This window comes from Glandiceps talaboti, chromosome 8 (assembly GCF_964340395.1).
Source record: "Glandiceps talaboti chromosome 8, keGlaTala1.1, whole genome shotgun sequence".
Classification (NCBI taxonomy): Eukaryota; Metazoa; Hemichordata; class Enteropneusta; family Spengelidae; genus Glandiceps; species Glandiceps talaboti.
In genome coordinates this window covers 20,055,373-20,073,338 of record NC_135556.1, presented here as the reverse complement: position 1 = coordinate 20,073,338, position 17,966 = coordinate 20,055,373, and the positions used below count along the sequence as shown (strand labels likewise).

General features: G+C 35.2%; 1 protein-coding gene across 1 annotated transcript; it reads right to left on the bottom strand.

Moving 5' to 3' along the window:
• Positions 1–5,026: 5,026 nt before the first annotated feature.
• LOC144438911 (putative aarF domain-containing protein kinase 2) lies at positions 5,027–17,951 on the bottom strand. The gene is made up of 11 exons (XM_078128139.1): positions 17,700–17,951; positions 15,653–16,711; positions 14,190–14,561; positions 13,655–13,704; positions 12,685–12,831; positions 12,211–12,339; positions 11,272–11,385; positions 9,767–10,018; positions 8,206–8,334; positions 7,161–7,214; positions 5,027–6,126 (listed from the first exon to the last, which is right to left on the bottom strand). Exons 2-11 carry the CDS (start codon positions 16,440–16,442, stop codon positions 5,998–6,000), a joined length of 2,166 nt encoding a protein of 721 aa, XP_077984265.1. The 5' UTR covers positions 16,443–16,711; positions 17,700–17,951; the 3' UTR covers positions 5,027–5,997.
• Between the last annotated feature and the right edge of the window lie 15 nt (positions 17,952–17,966).

Genomic DNA, 17,966 nt, shown 5'->3' with positions numbered 1-17,966 from the left:
GTCCCACAACACCATATTATCCCCAATATTTTACTGTGAGACCCATTCCTCTGCTCACATCACATATAACAATTGATTCACCGCATAGTTGTCAGCAGCAGCAGTTTGATTGATATATTCTGATATCACAGTACAGTGGTGGCAGTGGTGGGATGCTGTAGCAGTGGGATGTGGCAGCGCGGATGGGATGCCAAAAGGAAAATTAATGAAAAATAACAAACAAATTAATCAAACAAAAAAACGACAATATACGAAGGAAATAACCGTATCCCTACCTCATATTGAACTAAGGCTGCATTCACAAATAACGGGAGGGGGGTCGGAGGAATTGAGGGGGGGGGACTTGAAAATTTGGAGGATGGTGGAGGGGGGACTTGAAAATTTTTAGTGGGTTGGGGGGGGGCCTAAAAATATAATAATGATGAAAACACATTTTGAGATACCCAATGTCTTTTTAATAACTTAAGTGTGTGTTGAGTTGCTTATCTCGCCCATTGTTGATCACAACTATTAAACCAACTGTAAAATGAGCACAGGAAGAGACTGCGCAATATAGATAGCCCAAAATCACTGCAAAATGAGTATGACATAGTCTATGGACAATTTCATAACATTGCACTATTTATCATAGTCGACATCGGCTGATGGCATGTTCAACTGTCCTGAAGTGAATTTTAATCTTTTAAATAAACGTTTTGAACTATCTTGAACTACATAAATAAATAGATAAATAAATAAATAACAATGATAAATAAAACTCTTCCAAAGAAACATGTATATAAAATCCTTTATGATGATTTCAGGCAGAAAGTACTTGTGACATTTCTTACAATTTATATTTGTAAAATGACTGTAAACTGGTAAATAAAAAATGTATAAATATAAATAAATTTTGTAAAAATTAAATCGTTTAATCGTTTAAAGTTAAATTTGCACCATCCCTTAATTATTTGTTATCCATTTGTACCTGATTGATTATTGAAAGTTTTGAGCAAAGGACATCAAGCTCTGCATCTGAAGGCACATTTTGATAAATGTGAAATGAGTATAAATAGCCTGTCAGGCTGTGACTGATATTTGGTTGGTGGTGGTGGATCAACAGGTTTATACTAATACAAATACATAGTTACAAATAAGATTGTTGTTGAGACCCTTCATAGGGCTAATAACCACACGGACTAATAGTCTTTGCAAATTAGGCTCATCTAAAATGTCTAGAGATACAGAGCTCATTGTGTAGTACTATTGAGTGAAACTTTCTCCTATCCAAAAAAATAAAACAATACAATATATGAAATTTTAAAATACATAAAAAACAAGGCAATATTTAAAATAACCCCTCAGCAACATGATTTTGTCTAGTCTCTGCAACCGTCTACTGCAATGATTCATCTGACTCAGATATAGTGGAAAGGGAGTTTGGGTCACCTGAAGTCAGTGAGAGTGAAATTTATATGTATACAAGATCAGGCCGGAGAGCAACAACATGGAAGACCAGAAGAATTGATGAATAGTTGTACAAAGAGACAGTCAATTACAAAAGAATTGTTGCAAACTGAAACATTATATACAATAATGGCCACCATTTTATCTGTTATTTCCATGGATCTGCATCATAGCTACCATGGTGTGTATTTATTTGCTTGGAATACATACAAGACTGTCAGTGTTTGGCTTAAAGGACAGAGTTGCCCTATTTTAAAAGTTTACATGTATTTTTTTATATTGATTGCAAATTTGTATATGCTGTTTGCAAAAGACTGTACAGTAGTCTAATTGTCTCTAGATCCATTAATTTTAAAAACACTATGCAAAAATAATATTGGAAAGTATCCATGTAAATTTGTGAACAGGGTAGGAGTATGGCTTTAAAAAATAATTCAGCACTGTTCAGCCAAAAAACATTAGTGAAACTGGAGAACTAAAAATCATGTCAAAATTTGACAGCCTTTTAACAAAGAAGGGTGCAAAACATGTACACACAAGTTCAGGCTGTATAAAAAAACAACTAACATTAATTACCCTGTGTTCAGCTTCAATATACACTCAAGTAATGTTAAAGTCTGTGCAAATGAGTAAAATCTGGAGATTCCAAATGTATACATGTTCATGCAATTACATTAGAGACAATGTATGTATGTATGTATGTATGTATGTATGTATGTATGTATGTATTTAGGTATATGTATGTATGTATGTATGTATGTATGTATGTGTGTGTGTGTGTGTGTGTACACATGTGTATGTGTGTGGCTATATATATGTTATGAAAATAAATGTGTGTGGGGGGGGGTGTTGAAAATTTCTGACCATGTGGAGGGGGGGATCTGAATTTTTTGGGTTATAAGGGGGGGGGGGCTTGAAAAAAATCTAATTTTGTCATGATTCCTCCGACCCCCTCACATTATTTGTGAATGCAGCCTAAGGGACCGGTCAGATGAGCATAGTCGTATATAGACCATGGTCATTGCTTAGCGTTTAGACTAGTTGTCAAACCCTGTATTAATTAGAATCTTATTTTGGACTCGCAGTATCTGAGTTGCTGTTATATTTTTGTACATTTTGATTATTTTTCGTATTTTCTAGTGTTCTGGGTCGTCAAGCTCGCAAGTAAATCTACCAACTATTTCTTGACCTTTCATAAGGTTTTGTATAAACTTCATTTTTGATCTCTCTCTTCAGTTCATATTTTGTAGATTTTCTGTCACGAATGCTTGATATCCATTCTGTCTGATATCTCAGTCAGTCTGTCACGGTATACGCAGTGACAGAGCGCCCTCACGCATCGGTCGACACCTTTCGGTGAGTGCTATAGGTGTCGACACGTCGTATCTTACAGACTAGTGATATCCTAGTTAAGATATTTAATTTATTGACGTAGCAAAGTACGCTACCGCATATTTATGTTTTTGTGATGATCCAACATTTTTTTCATTTCATATCGTGACACTTTAACTTAAACAAATACCCTTTATGTAGATCATTAGAATTTGAATAACAGCCAATATAACCATAGCTTCATTACAATTCCCTCAATATTAAGCTTGTGTATACTGTGTATACATCATAATGTCAAAAAAGTGTCCTAGCGGCTGTAGATCCACTGTTATGTTTATTTTCATTGTATTTTACTATTTACTTTGTTGTTGTGTAGGGGGGGAAAGGCATGTGATGTGATAACTTAGGCACCCTTAGAACTTGAGGAAACCATGTGAAACATGCTTATAAAATGAATGGCGCCCTCACAGTTTAAAAATTGTCCTATTCCAAGATTATATTATGGCCATTTCAGGTCAAACACGGTGATTTTCCCTATCATAAATATAATTTATAACTGCATGCTATACTGGTGAATTCGTAATAAAAAAATATTCCAACCTAGTAATATTTTTGAGACTGATGTCATGTCACCGATGTCTGAAGCTGAGATTGACAAGTGAGCGTTCGGCTTCAGATAGGTTGGTGAATAGGTAACATAGCTAACCGTATTATATATCAACATATGGCTTTAGGTATACAGAAAGCTACTGTGTTTTTTAGCCTTACATCGCCGGGATTAAATGGAATCACATTCTTAGATGCCTAGGGTAAATTATATACGGAAACTTGCACATCATTGATCACGACTGTAAAATCCTCTAACCGTATATAAATACATGTATTACTTTACATATAAGGGCTTCTATGGATGTCCTTGAGTATTATCATGATTTTTATCGTATATAGGTAAACTACAAATGTTCATTCTCTAGTTGCAGTTAAAATGGGGATGTTTTGGGTAATTAATGAAAATTGTACACCATGTATCATCAGCTTTATACTCCTGTCATGTGAGAATACTATGGGGAAATAAATAGGGCATCCGACCATTTTTAACTGAAAGTTACGTACGCCGTGACAGGGCCAAGATTTCTCCAGCCGGTGAGGGCGGAGCGACACGACGTATTTTACAGTCTGCTGCCCATCCCAGCCCTGTAGACTACTGCTGCTACTGAACAGCGCTCCTAGAGGCCGAACTTTATATTCTGTTGTCTTTCCAGTAACCAGCCTATCACACAAAAGAAAGGTTCTGCTGAAGTCTCTTCAGGTCATATAAACAAATATAGCGCTGTACATTCTTGTATTGATAAAATACAATTTCTAATCCTCCCAATGTATATAATACAGTGAGAAATGAATAGTAACATTACAGCTTCAACCTTTAAATACAGTACAGAAACGCTGCGTCCGAACACCGCCCCAATGGATAAACTGTCCAATCTTTTGTCTTTTCTATAAATACGAGGTTCTACATTTCTTTTGCAGCCCCTTTTAAGCTATACAAAACCTTTAAAATGATGGGCTGGGAAGTAAGTTAAAAAAAGAAAAAAATTCAAATGTGCGTGTGCATGTTGGTGATGTTTCAATTAAATAATCGTACTTTAAGTCTTGATGCCTTAGAAATAACAATAGAAGTCGGGGGGGGGGGGACAATGCACCTTTGTTTTTATGAAGGTTCCAAATATCTGCAAAAAGTGATATTTTCGCCATGATACGAACTATGATGTTAAAACGGACTATATGATGTTATCATAGTTGACAGTAATTTTTCAAAATCTATCGTGACATACTAATTTTCCAAACAGGTCGTAGAGGGCGCTAGGTTTTGAAAATCATTTTGGCACCAAAGAAAAGTTTGGGCTGTCAGGTCGTGACTGGCACAAAAAGGTCGCCTTTGAATGTCTCCGATTGTCATCTGTAAATGCATGACTTTTCTAATCTTCGTAAAATACAAATGTTTATTTTCTATTGGCAACAATATGGATATGTTATCTGAAAACCTTCCTTGTCATGCTCCTGTTAGGAAGCTTCTTCCTAAAAGGCAGGGTGTGGGTTGGTCGATAGGCAAATAGACACACACAGACACACACTGGTTTGTGTGTAAACACACACACACACACACACACACATACACACACACACACACATACACATACACATACACACACACATACACACACACACAAAGTCAAATTTTAAGTAATTAAGTTTTATTTCATTTGAACCATAATAGAGATACACAATAACAGAACAATCAACACTTTGGAAAAAGTCAAATTCTGTTTGCAGCATCTTTTAAGTCAAAACAGCTGAAACTTTGTATCAAGCAGATATAAACTGCCACACCAATTAGTGGCAGGCATAGAGAAAGACTCTTTCTCTTATCAAGCAGGACAAAGATCAATGTCAAGCAGATATCAAATATTTCAATATTTCCATAATAGCATGGTCTTCGACTAAAAAACTTACAAAAATGAAACGACAGTATCGTCATCTACAGCATGTACGTCAGAGGGTTGGAAGGACACTTCCAAACTAACTTGATTTCTGAAAAATGGTGACCTACATTTGTTGTCATGTTTTCAATTCGTGTTACATCTAAAACTGGATCAAAATCAGGTCATTTCAGGCCTATCAATACTCAATTGCTGTAGATAACCTTAAAACAACTCATCAACTACTCTTCTACACTATAACTTCCTTTCACAAATGTGTCTCATCATTTTATGATCTTCGATAATTTGCTATTGAAAAGTTTTTCTCTTAAGCTTACTAGCTCTAAATGCTGCCTACACATATACACTAACACCTTATTCTGATATCCTCTGCAAACTGATTTCTTTCCATTAAACTTATACATAATTAGACAAGACTAACTGATGGCATGAAAGTTAACAACACTTGCATGCTCATGGTTTGTTTCGGAGTCACAGGATATGGAGATACAACTACAATTTGTGCACAGAATGAAGGAGTTGGCAATATAGAGAAGGTGAGGCCAAACTAACGCTGGAATATATATCTTTCATGAAACAGAGAAACAACTAGTTTTACTAAGTAGTAGTGATATTCTATGCCATGTGACAAACTGTGCAACAAATCTAAGCTACTGAAGAGGATGGTTGAATTAGAATGCTTTCTGAGCAAAATGACAGAATATTTCAAGCAAGCGATAGTTTACAGTGTTGGTAGTAAGACTGCCCTGGCTGACTGCATAATATCAAGCTTGGGATTGAGAGATCTACCTAGACCCTCTAGTACCATGATGGCCAACAACATTGAAGCAAAGTTACTCTCTAATTTCACCTGTGGGACAAAACAAGTGAAAAAAAAAATAGATGTTCCAAGAGCGTATGTTAAAGACATGATTTCTATACAGGTAAAGGTGGTAATGAATCTATGCATTGATTTATACCTCACAGTGGCACTTACTAATTATTGCAGGGTTGGCAAGGATAGTGTGACATGTACAGTACACATATATACAAATACATCATGTCTACTGCAGTTGGGCAAATGAATTTTGTTGATTGTAGAAAGCACATCACTGAGTTTATCATGTGTTACCATATTACATCAGGCAATAAATGTCACCACTTAGATAATAACTGGTAGATTACAAACTTGATAGTGACATGTAAGCATCAGGGGAAAGTATGTCATGTGACAATTCACTTACCAGTCCATGGTTTCAATTACATCAATTTGAAGAATGAAAGCCAAAGGGAATGGTGGCTATAATTAGTCGAGTTCCTGACGATTGTGTTCTGATGTACACTGCGTTATCTTCACACAATACTAATGTTTAATGTGTGAAGATAACATACTGTACATCAGAACACGGTCGTCAGGAACTAGTACTAGACTAGCTACAATAGACCTGTTGCCAGTTCCAAGATGCCCATACAACACCATGTACATGTATTTTGTATGCACAGGGGAGTTTGGTGCTACTCAGGGGATGGTTATCATCTGACCGTATCTTGGGTTTAGCAGTAAAATCCTTCTCTGCCGTTGATAGTGTTTACTCTTTGTTCTTTGTTGTTTTGTAAAATCATCTGCATCTGAAGAGGTCAATGTAATTTCATGCAATGCATCTTGGAACCAGAAAATCATACATTATTATTGAAGAGGTGAAAGTTCTTGCCTGATGTAATGCAGTCCTAAGAAACTAAATAGGATGCCTGTTACAATCAGCAGTAACTATTGAAGTAACTGTGGATTCTTTTATTCTTTGCAGATATATGATAAAATGAGTCTACTTCAACACAGCAAACATCAGACTATCGTTACCAACCCTGTACTGACCCTGCAAGTAGGTTGGAGGACTAGACTCTTACCTTGTGTTGTCGTAGTATGTTGAACACATCATGCATGAGTATACCAACTTGAATCTGTACAAGAAATCACAACAATCTTTCATGTTTCAGTTTTACCATTATTTCATGGATCATACTGAAATATATATTTTGATCCTTGGAGACAGACAGACAGACAGACAGACAGACAGACAGACAGACACATGCACGCATGCACGCACGCATGCACACACACACACACACACACATACACACACACACACACACACACACACACACACACACACACACACACACACACACACACACACACACAATTTTATTTCAATCATTACTTCATAAATAGCCATACAATCTGTGGCCAATGGTGAAAATTTTAGCCATCACTTTGCCAAATCTACAGCGCCCTCTTGTGATGCCTATCTGAACTGGAATTTGCCACATTGACAGGCGCACTTACACAGTAGAAACACAGTAGAAACAACACTTGATAACGGTATAGGGCTAGTTCAACAGGCTGGAATGATGTTGGGCTGGCAACTTCAAGGATGGATGGACTGCTTGATGAGTATACTATGGACACATTAAGCAGACCAACCACCCTAAAGTCAACAGCTGTTACATTTACGTTGTCACATTATGTTGTCATTGCGCCACTCTGGATGAACACCTGTCTTATCTCTTTTAAAGCTGTACTAGCTGCAACTATAACTGTTGTTTTTTTTAAACCGTTTTGTTAGATATATTGACTTGTAATATTCCACATATTGTACAGTATTAAATCACCTGTGGGTACATGATTTTGTGTAGCAGTACACATAATATGGTACAATAAACCCAATGAATTTGAGTTTTGGGTACACACTCTAAAATAAGCACAATTTCAACCTGTTACTGTACTACTTCTGGATAATATCGACCTCTAATTAACATACACGTTTTTGTATATTGGTATTTGAACAATTTCAGTGAACATATTGTGGGAATGTTTGATAAAAAAAATGATTCCAGTTACAGCTAGTGCAGCTTTTAAAGTTTGTGTTTGTGTTTGTATCTGATAGCAAACCTTTCCAAGATTTAATGTATCTTTAGTCACACTGCTAACTAAAGTTGACATATCCTCTTTGAACTTCTCTACATCTTCACATTGGTGGGACTTTGTGTGGTGCAAAAACAGCTCAGCAACTCTCTTACCCTGCAAAGAAGTCAAGACAAACACAAAAGTCAATTTAACACAAAATTCAACTCAGAAATAAAAACTCTTTAAACTTTTGCTGTCACTTTGTTCAAGAAAACTCATATTCTCAGCTAAAATCAACAACAAAAATCTTGGGTCACCATACATTTTTTGAAATTGAGGTCAAAATGACATCAAAAAATATAGGCACTTTATAATCCAATATGGCCACTGATTACTGTACATTTGTACAGGAAATAGAAGATTGATGATTTCCTTGAAAACAAGATGGGGAAACCCCTAAATTTCTTTTATTATATCAAAAGGACTTGAAACAAGCTTCCATACAGTAAGATTTTGAGATAATTGAAAAATTTTGATTTTCAAGATTTTCAAGGAAATTTGTCCCATAGGCACATGTATTCTACCTTTAAACTATTAAATGCAAGTCAACACATAAAATGATTAAACGTGCGATTATTAAACTTTGAACTATATATTTTTCTTGAAAAACCTGAGTCTAAGTCCTACCATCTCTATTTTACTAGTTGTAGTACTTATTATCACGATCTCTTTGTTACAATATGGTAAACTCTCTGAAAACCACCACACCCCATTATAGGCGCCATGGAAACAGAGATCACATGATGTTGACTTAGTGTCATGTGACCTAGCTGTCAACTGCTGTTAACACTTAAGGGTAAATAATTCAAGGTGAAATAACGTGTAACCTTGTCCTGCCTTTGTAGTCTCTCTATAAGTTATTCCGTATTCAAGTCAGGTCAAATTATTTCATCACAGCCCTACTAGTACACACTACCATATGGCAAGATAATTGAATTATTCCATTGTACTTTAGAATCACAAATACTTTGATGTTCCTACTAGCACTTTGAGTAAACATTTCATATCTGTATATCAAAATCGTCAGACCATTTTCCTCATAACATAATTTACATATCATATCATTTTTTCATATCAGTTTGAACTTTTAAGGGCGAACTTTAAGGTCATATAAAAAACATACCATGTGTTCAAAATCTATTCCATCATACATTTTACAAGATCAGTCCATTTTATGCTATTAAATAACAGTCTTGGCTAAATATCTGACATGATAAATGCATACTTTTTGTTAGAGTCATCAAGGAGATAATAACCAAAAGGTGTGTTCAGAGTGTCTGCGATGTGGTCACGGCAGGTGTAATAACAACAACAACGAACACCACAAAACTAGTTATGTAGACATTGCCATGTCTGTAAAATACTTTTTTCAAGGCATTTTAGAATAATGTACAGATTGGAATGTGGATATTTCTACATTTTATTGTAGTCCTGGGAACAATTAATTGTATTGTTGCTCATATCAGATCTATCAACATCATCAGTGATTCATTCCATGATTCACATCCTGCTTTGTAAAAAAATACACAAATATCATTCAACTTACATCCCCTAGTACCACAGCTGTAAAAACATCTTGAAAACTCTGTCTGTCTAATTCTGCTAGAGTGCTGACGATTCCAGTATCCAGGAAGATCAACTTGATAGGACACTCCACAGGTTTGACATTGATGATAACAGTATCACAAACATCAACAAGAGTTAGTTTAGTCTGTTCCTCGGGGTTGAACTCACAACTACCTTGGACAAGAATGTTACCGGGATGCAGATCTGCATGAACAAAGTTGTCAACGAAAACCTGAATCATAAAAAAAAAAAAAAAAAAAAAAAAAATACACAATTAAACCGACAAAGAATGTGATTTATTGCCAGTTTCGTATTTAGTCGGCGTGTTAAAAAGACGATGGCAGTCAAATAAAAAAAAAGAGCGAAGGACAAACATTGACTGAAATGTGATTAGAAATCACTTAAATCAAATGAACAAATAATGATGACATTGGGTCCGACTTATAGTGACAAACACTACAATCCCATAGGAGTACCTTTACAGTCATATATCATGATTCATCTAAGGTTGCTTTACTTCATGGCAATCCACAAACAAACTCTTAAAAAAGCAATGTTTCCAGAAATAACCAATCAGCTTCTACTTTTCTCACTCAACATGACACAATAGATCGACCCTGGGATACTTGCCAAGTCAAATCAATTTATCAGCCAATCAAAAGACTTTTCACAAAGCAGAGGACAAACAAGTACTTATGATAAATGTTCACACATTGGTAGTTATTTTCGTTGAAATGGAGAAATTCTTTTATCACCAAGACAAAACAGGAGAAGATTGGAATTTCTTTGTGCTAGCATGTCACGTTCAACTCAAAACTGAGCTCAAAGTATGCCAAACACAGGAAATTTTGATGATCTTTTATAGTACACATTCTAAGTTATATATCCATTCATAACAAATGAAAAACAACTATCGTCTTTTATAGTACACATCCTTATTTAACTGGTCACAACATATGACAATCATGGCATGGTTCACCTTTTATAGTACAAACACTTATTTATCCTATCACAACATGAAAAGAGGGAGGCGTGCAGCCAACACAGAAAACTTAATAACTCACTGTTACAAATGTAAAACATGGAGATGTCTTTGTCTACTGGGAAAGTATCTTTTATAGTTCACATACTTGTTTATTCAATCATAATATGGATGACAAACAAGAGGTCATTTACCGCTTGTCTTTTATAGTACACACACTTGTTTATCTTATCACAACATATGGCTAACAGTGTGTAAATCACGCATTAACTAGTGGTACCACACACCACTTGGACAATTAGCCTTTATAGTACAAATACTTGTTTATAACAAAACAACAAATGACAAACAAGGCAGAAATCACCTGAAAACTATTCCCTTATATCAAATATTTGTAAGGAGAAACGTAACCACCGTTTTTTATAGTACAGATACTTGTTTAAACATATTACAGAATATTGAGGGTGTGAAATCTTACTCAAATTTAGATTTTCAGTTCTTACCATTTTCAGTAATGCGTCCACTCCTACTTCAGCAAGCTTCTGTCTTAGCTCAGTACAGTTACCTGTAGTTTTATCATCATTATCTAGGATGTACTTTGTTATGCATTCGCCTTCCTACAGGAAATTGACAACATAAACAAACAATAAAATATTCAAAAAGCTGGTACGTACATTTCTTTTGTGAAAATAAAGCACTGTATGACAATTATAATCAAAGTGTTCACCAACATGACAGTTTTCTTTCTGTGTATTTGAATAATGAACAGAAACAAAACTTGTATAATAAATTAACAAAGAATCAGACACTTCAATTTGTTGGGTCCAAAGATGTATACTCACCTATTTTCTGAATAACAGTTAGGTGATAAAGGGACTGTGTCGGAGTGGAACAGTAACAAGTACAAACCAAGTATTTTGGTTTACTAGTCCATAAACTAACACACTGTAGTGAGTGACATACATCGACATTCCTATATATACCCCAATCATTGCACCACGCAAGTATGGTAAATCTTCAGAGGTCAATACCCTTCCCATCCTGGGTACAGACTGACACAAAGTCAGTGTTGTATGAACTATATTCTAAACAGCTACTGTTATGCAAATTGAGAACAAACCCACTTATTTACTATGTATGTAACTAGCTGTGTGTATTTAGGATTGCAATGATGATGATGATGATGATGATGACACATACACACAGGAAGTGTGTATTAGTTACTCACTATAGACAACATCCCATCTGTTGTACAATCACAAGGTCATAACTATATAACAATCTATCTCTGTGTCATTGACATTAACCCTTTTGTACTTCATAAATCTTGCATGTATGTAAATTTAACTTCATCCCTTCTGTCATCTTGTGATGTCACAGATAACATACAACAAATGTAAGCCACAACTGATATCATATTTAACAACGTTTTGACAACTTACCTCAAATGTTTCCACTATGATATCCTTCTTAACATATGGTCTGATTGGTTTGGGAAATTTGATACATGACACCTCACTGAAATTCTCATTGAATATATCCAAGTTTTTCGCTTCAACTCTGAGGTCAACCTGAAAGACATTACAGATTGATCTTTCAGGATCATCCACTAGAAGTTACACACATGCACATACATATAAACACACAAATTTATAAACTGCACACACACACACATACATACATACATACATACATACATACATACATACATACATACATACATACATACATACATACATACATACATACATACATACATACATACATACATACATACATACATACATACATACATACATATTTGAAACACACAAAGAGAAACAATGTGCATAATGCACACATAAGCATACTGACATACATGCAGCATGACCACAGAATAACACACACACAAACACACTTAACAGTAGAGAAATTACCTGATTTTTCAGAAGCTCATCAAATTCCTCCACTATTTCTCTCAAACTCAGCCATTTTAATCCAGGAAGGTAGCTTAGAACACTTGCCACAAAATACAAAAGTTTCATATCTCTGGATACACATCTATATACCCTTGGATGGCGCACCTGTAAACGGATGTGGTTTAAAATACTAACACATAATCTTGTTGATAAAATTCTATCAGTTTCGGTTTACAACAATTCCTCAGTTGTTTTCGAAAAATATTAGGATTCTGTTATTGTATAACTAAACAAATCACATTGTTCTCAAAAAAGTACTTCAAAGGTATGCAATCTAAAATGTTGGCAATGTGCCAATGTGCCTGACACCAACAATTCTGATTAATTCATAAATATTTATGAGGTTACGATTTCATATCCCATCCCCACCCCACAACTTTATTTGATTTCCCACCCTACAACCTCCTTCCACCTACTCTCTGTCCTGCAACTCATTCTATAAATAGAAACAAACATGTGTTTGAATAATGCAAATTGTATGCAAATATTATCTTAGGCTGTAGAGAAAAATACTTTTTTTTTCTATCTCCAGGCAGCAATTTTAGTTCTAATATTCTATCAAATAAAAAAGTCCATTTTGATGATTTCTATTCACAGTATCTGCTTCCTACACAAGTTGTTTTTTCTTTGTTTTGATTTTGTTCTTATACACTTGAATAGATGTTATTTGCTTTCAGAGTAGCTATAGCTACGCAGCTTTGACTGACGACACCCCCTACAATCAACACAGCGTCTATTGACGACATCCCTAGCATCAACATACCAGTTCGGTGCCTTTGTTGTATCACTCTACTACTATTCATTATTCTATTCATAACATATTTCCTATTATACATATATATGTATCTAAGGAAAGAAGCCAAAATAACCGTCGTCTAAAATAGTTCAATCCCTACAGAAATTGTTTTAATAATTAAAAGGAACCTACCTTAATAGCAACTGGGATCAGGCCTTCCAAGTCATCGTCACTAGGGGTTTCTAAAAGAAACACAGCAAATAGACAAACAGTTCAGGAGGACACAACCTTGACATATTCAATGTGGTTACAAGGTCGGCTACTTTACTAGGCAGACCTTCAACTCTTCTCAAAGTTCACATTGCGTATAATCTACATCTATTCTCCCACACACACAATTTACAAGGGGAATAAAGAGCTTGGCACACATCATGTTTTTCTTTAGCTGATTGCATTTTGATATACCGTCCGGGTAGTACCACCAACAAATGAACCACAACAACAGCTGAATATACTCATTTTTTTTTTTTTTTTTAACAATATATCCACAATTAAAGATATTTGCCTGCTATATTTTTTCACACGAAATACAATTTTTTCATATATTTTGATAAACAACAAACACTGGAATGAAAAAGTGAGAACTGAAATCCCCATAAAATAATTCATAAAGCACATTCAAATTACTTTCAAAGTAACAAAAAAAGCATGAAAAATAAAAGTGCACCTTTCAACTGCTGTGAGTCATTAGTCTGGTCTCTTGGTACATGTGGATAATTGAGTTTTGTTATTCCAGCCGCTTCAGCTCCATACTGTCCCAGTTCAACCTCAGAATCTTCAGCCCCACACTGCTCCAATCCTGCCTCAGAACTCTGTGATTCAAACTGCCCCACTCCTTCACCAGTAGAAACTTGTCCACATGTCTGCCCAACTTCTTCACAGTTACCAGACACTCGATCAGATTCCCCATTCTGTTGACATTTTTCTTCATACGCAACTGTTCCTTTTTCCCTTTTCAGAGCAATCCTTTCCTTCTCAGCCTGATCTAACTCCTTGTCCCATGTGCCAAACAGCCGGCCGAACCCAAGGATCTCCAGTCCTGCAATGATGGCACAGCATTAATATGTTTCACTAGTAATCACTGGAGACCAGATGTAAATAGAAGTACTTGACCCAAAGGCCTTGACTGCACTGACTACTCATTCAAATACTATTCGCAATCATTTCTATAAAAGGATAATCACATTAAAATAAAATTCGAGGTTAATTTCTTGATACTATTTCTATCTAGGAATGTAAGCATAGAAAGGGAAAAGCGACACAAAAAATAACACTTTTGACAAGAATAATGAATTTGTCCAAACAAATGTATACTTGAATGTCAACAAAGATAAGTAAAAAGTCCATCAAAACATTTACATTTGGTTAGTGGCCTGATAGAGTGTCAAGGTTGGGACTATAAATTTGTTGCCATTCCATTAAATGTTCAACTCCCTCCTGATGACATCAAGTGATATTTTTTTTGTATTGGTTTTTATACTCATCATGTAAGATAGTCTGTTGACCTACACCTCAAAGTTAAAAACAAAGCTGTTGCTACGTACAACAGTAACATCCATTTTACACAAAATTTCACCTACCTAATATAATTGTAGAAGTAATGTAGTTCTAGAAATAATATTCACTGCAATATTTAGAATCTAAATAACACCATGGGTAAAAATAAAATTATCTATGCAAATGTAAAAGACAAGCTCTACTAGACAAACATTATATATATATGTGTCTGATGATCGCAATATGCGTGAAACTCCGAGTTACACCCAAGAAAGAGTTCCAGTACTACCAAAACTATATATATATATATATATATATATATATATATATATATATATATCAACCAATCCAATAGATTTATGTTGCCGATTTTGATGTCCTATTATTAAAAGTTTTGAGGCTAAAAACATCACAATTAATTTCAAACTTAATTAAAGAGTGCAAATAGTGTATCATTTTAACACTAATATTTTAAAGGAATGAGTAATTTTTTATTCAAATGTGATATTGAGAGAAGACAAATCTATGAACATTTCATTTTATTTCGTACTACACCCCCCCCCCCCCCCACCACCACCACCACCACCAAAATATGACAATACCACCATTATAACAATAACATGTCCAATTTACCTTCAAAAAAGTCTGGTGCATCTGACTCCTCTAATTCCTCCAATAATTCTTCCAGTAAGCTTTCATCAGCAATTTTCTCAGGTTTCATATATCCTTTATAAACTTGCCCTATACATCCTGACTTTATAGCCTTTCTGTTATTATCAATTTTCACAAATATTTCCCTCCACTTCTTTCCAAATGCCTTTTCTAATTTCCTTTTGGTGTAAAACCACGAATGGGGCGGTGCATGATGGTGCAGCTTAGAAAAGCAATCACAGAACTCTGAGGAGAATATGTCTCTGCGTGTACTAGCCCACTGTCCTAACTTAATGAAAGTTGGTCCAGAAATTTCTACAGCATATAGCAGTAAATGTAACCATTTACTATGAAACAATGGGAACAGTGACGCCAAAGGGTAGAGGCAAAATACTGGTAAAAATGTAATAGTTAACCTAACAAGTCTGAAGTACAACGTTAAATATTTATATAACCTTTGATAACTTCTCACAAACACATTTGTCTGTTTTGTTCTTACTTCTAGTTTAGCATTGTCCTTGCATAACTGTACATCTGTACAAAGTACTACAAATTTGTCTCTGTGAAAACACACTCCGCCAACAACACAGATAGGTAGAGCAAACAGAAACCCGGTCAACTTTTGACTAACTTTCACTGTGCTATCCTTCCTAAATACAACACTAGGTTGTTGTCGTTTAGTTGTAGTCTTCAGTACGTGCACAAAGTTGGACCAAGGTCTGCCAATAAACCTGGGTAGTGATGGATGACAGATAATACGAGCATATATCATTGTGTGAGCAGGGTCATTTTATACATCAATGACTCGCACAGTCAACACGTCTCTGTGTCCTTTCTACATACACTGGCTGCTTATAAACCCCCTATGTCCTTTCATTCCAGCTGCCTGCTAAGCTGTCCTTAGTCTAATGAGATGTCTTTTCTCCATCCTTTATAAACAGGAAGGTCTGAGGACAGTCATCGCCAGTCTTCTTCTTTACGGATGCTGAAGCCTATGTAAATCTACCCTTGTTCTCATCCCATTACCAGTCATATCTTGTCCTGGTATCAAGGAATATACAGTAACTAACACAGTACACACAAAACACTAGTACGTGATCAAAACAATTTCAAACAAACCTAAAATATTTCAATAAAAAAGATTTCATCTTTTATCAAAACAATCCATATACAAAGTGATACCAACACTACTTCCATGCGATATCATCATAATTATGTATTAATTTATTCATATTTTTATTCATTCATAAACTGGTACTTTTCACCAGTTATTCATAACACATTTTTTTTACTTCAAAATTATCAAGGTCAATCTGTGATTTCATAATTTTGAATTATCAAAGAAATCAGAAAAATGTCAACATTTGCAGTGCAGGTGTTATAACAATAAAATGTTAGTATAGAAAATGACAAAATCATAAAACCAAAAAAGGACAAAACTGATGAAACAGAAATATGAAGGTAAACAAATTTATGTCATGTGACCTTTCATTCAGTAGCTTTTATTCTCATTATTTAGCATCTAGGTTATGAGGAAATGAAAATTTAATATCTCTGCGACTAAAATTCAGATATGTTATTGTGACCATCAAGAAAATTCATAAAGGTAAAGTAAAAAAAACAGCCTTGAAAAAATGAGCTGGATATGTAAACTGCGTCATCACAAGCTTTTGTGAGGTGGGTAACCTTTGCATGTCCTTGGACGGCAGTACTGCTTCATTGTAAGTAAACAACTCCTATATTTCCCATTGTGCTTAGCGCAGTTCTTTTTTTGTAAACAATGTTCATGTACAAATCGTTCTCGTTGCGAAACTTATATTTTGCCCCTTTTCAGCAATAAAATGCGGAAACAATTGTTTCCATGAATACAGTGTTATTCTATTTGAGGTTCTCTACTATTTTTCAGTCAGTTTTATACATGAAAGTCAGGAATAAGTACGTTTCATCCCAAAAAAACAACATTGATAGCGCTGAAAACAACTACGTACGTACAACGGTATATTACAAGAGGAAATAGTCCAAAACGCACCTGCTTCCACTTCGATTGGGGCGCTCCAAAAAATCAGAAGTTCCACTTCTATGGTTAATTGTCACAATCACAACTATACAGTTCACGAACTTGTTGTGTTTTTCCTAGCATAAATGAAAAAGCCCCACTTCTTTCAAAAATCTTCTTTCCCGGCGACTTACAGAGTCAACTATAGCTCTTACGTCGCATGAATGAAATTTACAACTTTGTTCGGCTTGCCAACATCCGGGGATCATGCACTACATTTATACCACCTAGCTTCTTCAT